Source organism: Diceros bicornis, chromosome 5, assembly GCF_020826845.1.
Source record: "Diceros bicornis minor isolate mBicDic1 chromosome 5, mDicBic1.mat.cur, whole genome shotgun sequence".
In the NCBI taxonomy this organism is placed as follows: Eukaryota; Metazoa; Chordata; class Mammalia; order Perissodactyla; family Rhinocerotidae; genus Diceros; species Diceros bicornis.
In genome coordinates this window covers 46,943,461-46,953,858 of record NC_080744.1, presented here as the reverse complement: position 1 = coordinate 46,953,858, position 10,398 = coordinate 46,943,461, and the positions used below count along the sequence as shown (strand labels likewise).

Below are 10,398 nucleotides of genomic sequence, written 5' to 3'. Positions count from 1 at the left end.
TTACTGGGGAACAGAGCAGGCGCTCTGCGACTTGCAGGAGGAGGAAGAGGGCCTTGAAAAAGTCCCTTCGCCTCCGCGGACTCCGGACTCCGGGGAGAGTCAGGTCAGGCAGCTGGAGAGAGCCACGCCCAGCCGCGCAGCTGGCGGCCTGCCAGCGCCGCGACGCCGAGAGGGCCGGCGGGCGGCGCGCGCGGCCCCGGGACTCCACGTGCCCGGCGCGGGGGTTTCCGCGTCCTCGGGCGGGGCCGGAAGAGGAAGTCGGCGCTGCGGTGGCGGCCCCAGCTGCAGCGGCGGGCCCGGCCAAGCCCCGCCGCCCGCCCCTGTCCGCCGGCCGCGGAGACAGCGACGCGGCGGGACCCGAGCCTGCCCCCGCTGAGTCGCGCCGCGCCGCCGGGCACCCGCCAGTCCGATGGGGCCGCCGCGGCCGCTGCCCCCCGCCGCGGCCGCGCTGCTCTGGGGCTTCCTGCTCCCGCTGGTAAGGGGGGCGGGCGGCGGGCGGGCCTCCCCGGGGCGGGGCCGGGCCGGGACTCCCTTCCCCTTCTCCCCACCCCTGGGCGGCTGCCCGGCCTCCCCTCTGCCCGCGCCGGTGCCGCCTGCTCGTGCCTCTCCCTTTCCTCCCCCCCTTCCCATTGCTCCCTTTCCTTCCAGCCCCCTCTTGTTCACCCTTTCCTCCAGCCTTCCTGCCCTCCACCCCCATTCCCGTCCTTTGAAGTCCCCGAAGCTCCTACCCCCAAGAAAGCTCTCTGCGGAGCCCCGCAGGCTACGTTGACCTTGGTTCTTCTCTCTAGTTTTTCACTGTTCCGGGCATTTTTAATTGACCTCTGAGTTTTAGCGTCTAGACTTCCCTGCAGCTTCTTAACCTCTTTTCTTCTCAGGAAGAAGAAAAAAAAATTATACATGGCCCCAGGGTGTTGAGCGGTTCAAGGACTGTGCTTTCATTTAATTGCTCTAATATAGTTTTTCTTTTTCTTCTTCTACCTCCTCTGTAGTTCCTGCTTGGCCTTAGGGCTCATTGGATTCCATTCTGGGGGGTTTTGGTAATCGTAGTGACTTAAAATAATTTTTAAAAGAACACAACAAAGTGTAATGCCTTTAGTGGTTTTCAGTTCTCTGCCTGGTTTAAAGGGGAGGGGAGTCGGTTAAGTAACAAATATGTGTTCACAGGTTTGTTTTTTTCATAATTACGGAAAAGTAATGATGTTTTAAAATTCTGCATCAAGCAACTGAGTTTCACTGGGTGGTCAGGACGCCAGTGTTCAGTGTTTGTTTCTTGTAAATTTCACTTAGGGAGTTTCAAGTTGGAAACTTTTATAAGCTTTATTTATATAGAATTGGTATGGTGTATGCTGTCTAATTCTTTCCATTAGAATGTGTAACTTCTCTGAAGGAGTATGTTTTCCATGCTCTCCAGTTTAGAGGATTACTCTTTGTGAATATATTCAATATAAAAGTGTCTTGAACATTTATTAAGAAACCAAAAATCAAAGCCTAAAATGGTTAAGTGCCTGTGGTATGTTAGTAACTTTGCTAGGCAACATTAGGAACATGAATGAGATAATGTATCTAAAAATTGCTTCAGCGCCTGGAGTGTGTGTGGGTGATACAATATAAAGAGAATAACAAAGTAGCAGTGTTAGTCTGAATCTTTGAGGTGTTTACCATGTAATCAGATATGTCTGAAAGATAATTCAGATAGTATGTAAATACACATAAAACTATATGCTAGATATAAAACTTGTGTGATGTTTTTGCACTCATTTTCATTTGAACCTCTTAAACTAATTGCAAGAATATATCTTCTATATCACATTCCTATTAATCTTTTCTCAACACAAATTCATAATTAACCTAATAATAATTGCTCATAAACTCACATTGAAATTCTTATCAATAGCTCTGAACCCCCTCACTAGAAAAATGTAAGCAGAATTTTCATATAACTTCAAGGGCTTCACAAATCTAAAGGTCATCCCTGTTCTGAATTGTAGCTAGCCTCTGTCTCTCACATTCTAGATTTTATTCTTTTTATATCCCACCATTTGTTGTATGTCACTGTGTTAATCTTGGGTTCTGTACTCCTCAGTCCCAGAGTTGTTGGGGACTCAGTAACATTCTTTTGCTCCACAAATATTTAGTGTGCATCTGTTATATGCCAGGCACTGGGCTGGTGACTATGAGTAAACTGACAGGATCTTTTTTCAATTGTAAAGCTCTTTTTCAGTGCCAACCATTATTATTGATTTTCTATTTCTTATTAATTTCTCAGTGAGTTTGTTTTCTTCTTGACCTTTCCTTCCTTGAATTTCGTGAAATGATCTCTTTCTCATTCCTTTCCTTTTCTGAGGAACGCAAATAAATCTGGTATCATTTTCCTCAGCAGGAGCTTGCTCTCTCCTTCCTTCTGCTTACTTGCTGGATAGCTAGTTCTTTTCCTCCACGACTATCTGGAGAGTTTTTGTTTGTTTATTTTTTACCATTTTCTCCCTGAAGCCCTTGTTGTTCTCTTCCCTAGTCTTACAGCTCCAGGTGGCCTCTCTGAATTCATTTGAATGAATGATGCCAGCTGAATCATTTCATGTCTCCTTTCTGGGCTCTTGAAGCTGGCATTGCTGGGCCTTTTTCGCCTTAGTCATGTAAGAACAGGGCCAACATCCTCATCTAGAAGCAGCACATAATCTCCAGAAACCACTACCACATCCTTGAAGAAGAGAGGATTTCTTATTAGAAAGGGCCTTCAACATCCTGTAGCCTGCCCTCCTCAACTTGTTGTCTTTACATCAGAGTGACCTCACTGTGTATACTGAACTCAAGCTACAGCATGCCTGGCTGTTTTACTGTTTTCTAAACGCATCAAACATTTAAGTCTAGAAATAAAAAAATTCTCACTTGCCTCTGTCCTATTCCGTTTCTCACTCGTCCTTCCCCAGTCCAACCCCCACCGCTAGCCCCAACCTGTTTGACCTTTATTTCACAGTGTTGTTGGGACCCAGTCACGGAGTTCTTTTTTTTTTTTATAATTTTATTTTTATTTATTTTTTCCTCCAAAGCCCCAGTAGATAGTTGTATGCCATAGCTGCACATCCTTCCAGTCGCTGTACATGGGACACGGCCTCAGCATGGCCGGAGAAGCGGCGCGTCGGTGCGCGCCCGGGATCTGAACCCGGGCCGCCAGCAGCGGAGCGCTTGCACTTAACCGCTAAGCCACGGTGTCGGCCCATGGAGTTCTGTTTCAAAGAGAATGAGTGAAGTTTAGCCTGGATCTGTTTTCTAAAATTGCTTCAAAGTTCTCTGAAGAGTTCTGAGTGTTTCTCATAATGTTTTTACAAAGTTCTATTTTTTCGTTACTTCAAAGAATCTGAAGTGTTATATAGCCACATCTTGAACTTATTACAATGAAGTGATAATCAGGATCCCCAGGGGAAAAATCTGTTGCTGAAATCTGCATTCCTTTGGTATACTACTCAAAGAATCTTTAATTTCTTCTCTTCTGCCCTCACAACCTCCTGGGTATGTTCTGCTACCCAAGCTATGAGAGAGATGCTGAGCTGCTGTGCTATGGACTGAACTGTGTCTTCTCCAAATTCATATGTTGAATCCCTAACCCCCAATGTGTTGGTATTTGGAGATGGGGCCTTTGGGAGATAATTAGGTTTAGATGATGTCAGAGGGTAGTTCCCTGTGATGGGATTGGTGCCCTTTTAAGAAAAAACACCAGAGAGCTTGCTCCCCCCCCCCCCACTGCCCTGTGAAGACACAGTGAAAAGGTAGCTATCTACCAGCCAGAGGAAAGCTGTCACCAGAAACCAACCATGCTGGCACCTTTATCTTACACTTCTAGTCTCCAGAACTGTGAGAAAATAAATTTCTGTTTAAGCTACCCACTCTATGGTATTTTGTTATGGCAGCCCAAGCTGACTAAGACAGATTTTGGTATCAGGAGTAGGGTGCTACTGTAACAAATATCTAAACATGTGGAAGCAGTTTTGTAACTGGGTAATGGGTAGAGGCTATAAGAGGTTTGAGATGTATGCTAGAAATATCGATGTTAAGAGCAATTCTGGTGAGGTCTCAGGTGGAAATGAAGAACATGTTATTGGAAACTAGAAGAAAGGCAATCTTTGTTATAAAATAGTGAAGAACTTGGCTGAACTGTGTTCTAGTGTTTTGTTGAAGGAAGAGTTGTGAGTGATGAACTTGGATATTTAGCTGAGAAGATTTCTAAGCAAAGTGTTGATGGGGCAGTGTGGTTCCTCCTGCTTATAGTAAAAGGCAAAAGGAGAGAGAGAGGCATTGAAGGAATTGTTAAGCAAAAAGGAACCAGAATTTGAATATTTGGAAAATTCTCAGCCTACCCATGCAAAAAATGAGAAAGCTAGTTCTGAAAAAATCATTAAGGTTGTGGCTGAACAACTATTTGATAAAGAGCTTTGGGGTTATATGAGCAGAAACCCTGCCAGTTTGAACTGAAGGGGGCAGAGGTGGGTGAAATGAAGAAAGGCTGTTGGACTTCTTGGATTTGACAGGATGGGATGATGGAGCTATTTGGGTGCGAACATGCATTATTCTTCACGAATAGGGAGAAATGACTCCAAAGGTCGTTCAGAGATCGTCAAGACCACTGCCTTAGTTTCAACAAGCCTAATGGCCTCTGCTGGGAGTCTTGGGGGGAGGGACTCCACAGAGCCAAGGGGGTGGGGCTGCCCCATAGAGCCATGGTTGTGACACTGTCACCCCAGTGGGCCTGCAAGGTGGGACATGGAGCCAAAAAGGATTATTCTAGAGCCTCAAGATCTAATAGAATTTGTCTTGCTAGGTTTTGGGCTTCTTATGTCACGTCACCCCTTTCTTCCTTCTGGTGTGGGAATGTCTATCCTGTGCCTGTCCCACCTTTATATTTGGGAAGCACGTAACTTATCTATTTTACATGTTTACAGCTGGAGAGAAATTTTGCCTCAGGATCAATCATATCTTGAGTCTCACCCGTATCTGATTTAAATGAGAATTTGGACTTGAGACTTTAGAGTTGATGCTGGAATGAGTTAAGACTTTTGGGGCTGTGGGGATGGAATGAATGTATTTTGCATGTGGGGGGGCAGTTCAAGAAAATTGCATGAATTTTGGGGGCCAGGGGCAGAATAGTGGACTGAATTGTGTGCCCCCCCCCCAATATTCTTACATTGAAGCCCTAATGCCTAATGTGATGGTGTTTGGAGATTGGGCCTTTGGGAGATAATTAGGTTTAGATAAGATAGATCATCAGGGTAGGCCCTTTTGATGGCATTGTTGCCTTGCTTGCTCCCTCTCTCTCTCTCTCTCTCTCTACCATGTGAGGACAGTGAAAAGGCAGCCATCTACAAGCCGGGAAGAGAGCCCTTACCAGAAATCAACCATGCTGGCACCTTGATATTGGACTTTGAGGCTCCAGGCTGCAAGAAAATAAATTTCTGTTGTTTAAGCCACCCAGTCTATGGTATTTTGTTATGACAGCCAGAGCTTGGACATGCTGGTTTGCCATATTTCTCCTTTAACTTTCAGATTCTCTACAATTTTTCTTTTACCTTTCCTCTTCTGAACTGTCTTTGTGGATTCTACATCCCCTTGTCTGCTTTCTAAGTCATTGATGGCTGTATCATCTCCCTCGCAAAAGGCAACACTTACACATACATCTCCTTTGAAACTCAAAATAATCCTGAGAAGGTTCAGGAAGGTTATGACTTGTCCTAGATCGTATAGAAAGTCATGAAAAAGAGGACTAGAATGCAGAGTTTCTAGACGTTTCTTGATATTTTTCCATTAAGTTGTGCAATAATGATTTTTTGGTGAATCAAAAATAGATCACAAGACTGATCTATTTGTGATCAGATAAATTTGTGAATTTGTTTATTCATAAGAAAAGGTTTAGGGCCGGCCCCATGGCGTAGTGGTTAAGTGCTTGTGCTCCGCTGCTGGCGGCCCGGATTCGGATCCCTGGTGCGCACCAACACACTGCTTGTCAGGCCATGCTGTGGCGGCGTCCCACATAAAGTGGAGGAAGATGGGCACAGATGTTAGCTCTGGGCCAGTATTCTTCAGCAAAAAGAGGAGGATTGGCATGGATGTTAGCTCAGGGCTGATCTTCCTCACACACACACAAACACACACTAAATAAATAAATTTAAAAAATAAAATAAATAAATAAAAAGAAAACGTTTAAAGATAGGAGAAGTCATGTTTATTATATATTTGATAAGTTTTTTGTTAAAAATCGCCTGAAATTGGGTCTGTTTACAAAATTCTAGACCATAAAGTTGCCAGGTATGGGCCCTTACCCCAAGATACTAAAATTTTTTAAAACTTTGGTTGCCTTTAGGCCAGAATTTGCCAAGCTTTTTTTTTCTTTTCTTTTTTTTTTTTTTTTTTGAGGAAGACTGGCTCTGAGCTAACATCCCTGCACATCTTCCTCTATTTAGTATATGAGATGCCTCCACAGCATGGCTTGATGAGCAGTGCGTAGGTCCACACCTGGGATCCAAACCCATGAACCCAGGGGGCACCGAAATGGAGCACGAGAACTTAACCACTACGCCACCAGGCCAGCCCTGCCAAGCTTTATTATGCCCTGTGGCCTTAAATTAACTCTGATTTATGCATTTATATTACCTGCCTGGCCTTGTAGGCATTTGAGTTTGTGAATTCTAGTGTAAATCATAAATTCTGTAACATTGAGATATATCACTAAGTAGTAAGATTACTTAGAGAAAACCAGGAAGAAGGCTGGATCTAGGTAACAAGTAGACTATAAGCCCCATGAAGGAGAAACCCTACTATACTCATTCTCTGCTGTCTCCCCTAGCATCTCATAGACTGTAGAGTAGTGAATGAATGAATGTTTACCTCGCCTCCTTCCCACACCCTACTGCCTCTTAACCTGTACGTTAATGTCCCCAGATTCTCCGAGTCAGGAAATGGTCCTGCCTGTACTTTTCCCATGGCCCACAGACTCCTCTGATTCCCTGTAAATCCCTGTTTGATGCCCTAGCTCTCACTGAGCCACTAATTAAGTAATTAAGATTACACTTAATCTTTGTGGGTCTGGGTCTAGTCACTTTCGGTGCATCATTTCCATAAACCTTGAATACTGGAAGTAAGTAGAAACAACGTAGGTTGTCTTGATTATATAACTTATTAGAGAGGAAACAGGCATAGAAAATACGTAATCGTGAGTGATCTGAAAGTTACTTAGGCCTGACTTTAGAACATGTGTTTTTCAGACACTCAACTCCAGCTCTGCCTTTCCTGTAGAGGCCCCTTTCAACTCTTTTACTGTATTGCTGTTGACTTAAAACTCACATCCATGTAGAGAGAAAGATGTTTGTAAAGAAAGGGATACCTCCTACATGGCTATGATGTAAGTGTATTGGGTAGGTGACTTGCTCCTCAGCGTTACCATTCAGTGATTACAATTTTATATCTTCTGGTTTAGGAATATAGATTTTTTTAATTGCTGGTTTTTGTTATAAATAAATTCTATTAACAATATTTGCCCGAAAACCCCAGCCCTCATATTTGGTGTCTAAAAATAGAGGAATTGTTTACTTTGTAAATTTTATGAAGAAAGATGGCAGGGGGGTTAATTGGAGAGAGTTACAGTCACATTCACACGTTGCCTCTTAAAACTGAAGGATTAAGTATATCAAGGATTAATTGACAGACTGTGGAGAGGGGTGGGGAAGGTGAGACCCAGTGATGCATATACTAAAGAGTTTTGAAGGAACTTATGGGTGAAGTAGGGGAACTGCTGGCCAAAACATGCACATTGGCTGTAGTAGCAGACTGCAAGTACATTGTGACTCTCACCTCTTGAGGAGATTCCTAGGAGCACCCCAGTAATGTGTAGAAGACAGGTGAGTTTCACTGCTATTCATGATAAAGTCTATAACCATGTACTCTGTGGATGAACATCAGAGCATCAGCTGGAAGCTTGTTAGAAACACATAATCATGGGCCCCACCTAAGACTTGCTGGATCAGAATCTGCATTTTAACAAGAACATTAAAGTTCTAGAAGCACTGATCTGTAGTAAAGGGTAAGAAATTGCTGCACAGATTACTGAACATGATCTCCAGGAAAAAAGAAGAACCATGCTTGACTAATCTGTTAAAGCTTTTTAAGGGAATTAACTGTGTACATGGGTAAAGGTTAACATTGCATTATTCGGAGCTTAATTTTGATCAGGTGAAGATGGGCCAAGACAGAGTCCTAAGATATCCAAAGGATGGCATGGATACAGGGTAAGGGGTAGCATGTTAGATAAGTTTTTAGCTAGAGAATTGTTATTTTCGAAAGGAATATGTGAAGACTTAAATTTGGAAAATAGATCCAATGCTGGAAGATACCTTTTGAAGGAGAAAGAGAGTAGAAGACAAATAAACCAAACCTGTGAACGAAAGTCAAAGAAGAATCCTCGAATTCTGCTATTATCTTGGACAGGAGTAGAACAGGCCTGTTCCCAGTAGGTTAATATTGGGCTGGTGAGTCAGCGTCAGGAGGCTGTTGGAACAGAGGCCAGGAATTCAAATGCCCCTGGTTGGAACTACCAAGAGACTGGAGTGTAAAGCATGATGTAGCCCTAAGAGACAGGGACATGGAGGTCAGTGCAAGACTGACTCAGTGTGAGTATGCTGATGAGATAAAGCTCCTCAGACATGGCCAGCTATTTAAGGTCTGACTGGTCTGGGAGAAGGGGGGAAAGTACACCTTTAAGGGTGTGAGTATAGTAACACCATTACAGTTGTTCTTTTTTAGACTTTTGGCAATCATTTGACATTTGTCATAGCAAAAGCTATTTATGATAAAAATGATCAAAGGAAGAGGCAACTATAATATTAAGATAGACTTAACCATCAATATTCTTTAATTTGAAAAGAAGATTATGGAATATGATTGAAGTCAAGTGATCTGGATAAAGTAAATTAGGAATTGTTCACAAACAACAGGCGTCCCATGAAGTTTTATGTGAGGTAAATTTGAGTCAGAAAAAAAGGAAGTACTTCTTCACGCTATGAACTAGTATACTTGCTTTTCTTGTGTGTGAGGATCAAGTAAGTTGTGGAATATAAAGGCACTGGTGTGAGATTCGTGATTTGATGGCCCTGGAGAACACTTGATTCTTCTTTTTGTTATTATTTTATTGAGGTCATAATGGTTTATAACATTGTGGAATTTCAGGTGTACATTATGATTTATCAGTTTCTGTATAGACTGCATCGTGCTCACCACCAATAGTCTAATTTTTACCCATCACCATATATGTGTGCTCCTTTACTCCTTTTGCCCAGCCCCAACCCCCTTCCCCTCTGGTAACCACTAATCTGGAGGACACTTGATTCTTGAGGAACTGGTGTGAAGAGGGAGGATTTGGGACAAGCCGAAAGGAGCAGTTGTCAAAGGGAAGGGAATTCCATGAAGCTCTAGAGACCTAGAGTTGGGGGTATTTGGAAGAGTATAAGGAAAGGACTTAGAGTTTGGGATGTTTAGGATGTGGGAGGAAATAACTGAGTATTAGAGGCATTTGAGTTGTGGTAGGAGACCCATGCCGATATCGTGGAAGAGAGGGAGTAAACAGCTAATGCGGAGATAGGTGGACCAATATTAAAACTGGAGGTGATGGTTGGGCACTAAGAGGTGCTCAGGGATTTAGCTATGTGAAGGAACTTGAAGTGATACAGAGTTGAGAGACCGCTGGTCGGGGTTTTGGAGAGCTCAATTCTAATCCTGGCCCCTGAGATCACTTCGTTTTGTTCCTTTTGGACTTGTTTGAGCTACAAAATGAAGGGACTAGATTGCATTAGTTCTAACTCCCTTCAAGCTCTTGATACTGAGCTTTTTATTATGAGAATATTTTCATTACTGATTGAAAATAAAAACATATTTTTTAAAGCTTGAGTCAAGTCATAGAAGACCAGACCACAGTTAATTACAAAGGAGAATTCAGATGTTTTGGAGTGTGTCTCTCATTTGGAAGACGTAAAAGAAGGCATCCTGCCCTTCCGCCATATGGTCTTTGTCAGATGATCTGGTACTAGCGTGAGTGGACCACAGGTCTCCCCTAATTTGGTACTTGTAATGTTTGAAGGAACACTGAGATTCAAACCTTTTTCTCTGTGCTTCCAAATTTTTTGACCCACAGCCATGTGGTTTCCACTACTCTGTTCTCTTGTAGTCTTGCTACTCAAGGCGTGGTCCAGAGACCAGCAGCAGCAGCAGCACCTGGGAGCTAGTTGGAAATGCAGAATCTCACGCTCCACCCCGACCTACTGGATCAAAATCTACACTTTAATATGATCACAGTGATTTGTATGCACATTAAATCTTGAGAAGCACTGATCATATAGCCATGGTTCTCAAACTTTAACAGGC

At 43.3% G+C, this 10,398-nt stretch overlaps 1 protein-coding gene across 2 annotated transcripts in view; it reads left to right on the top strand.

The window, feature by feature from the left end:
- The first annotated feature begins 328 nt into the window (after positions 1-328).
- Positions 329-10,398, top strand: part of SPPL2A (signal peptide peptidase like 2A) — a 50,774-nt gene continuing 40,704 nt past the window's right edge. For both annotated transcript variants that reach the window (XM_058541570.1, XM_058541569.1), the window contains exon 1: positions 329-475. In XM_058541570.1, the coding sequence (XP_058397553.1) occupies positions 410-475 (66 nt within the window). In that variant the 5' untranslated portion in view covers positions 329-409. The remainder of the gene's footprint in view (positions 476-10,398) is intronic.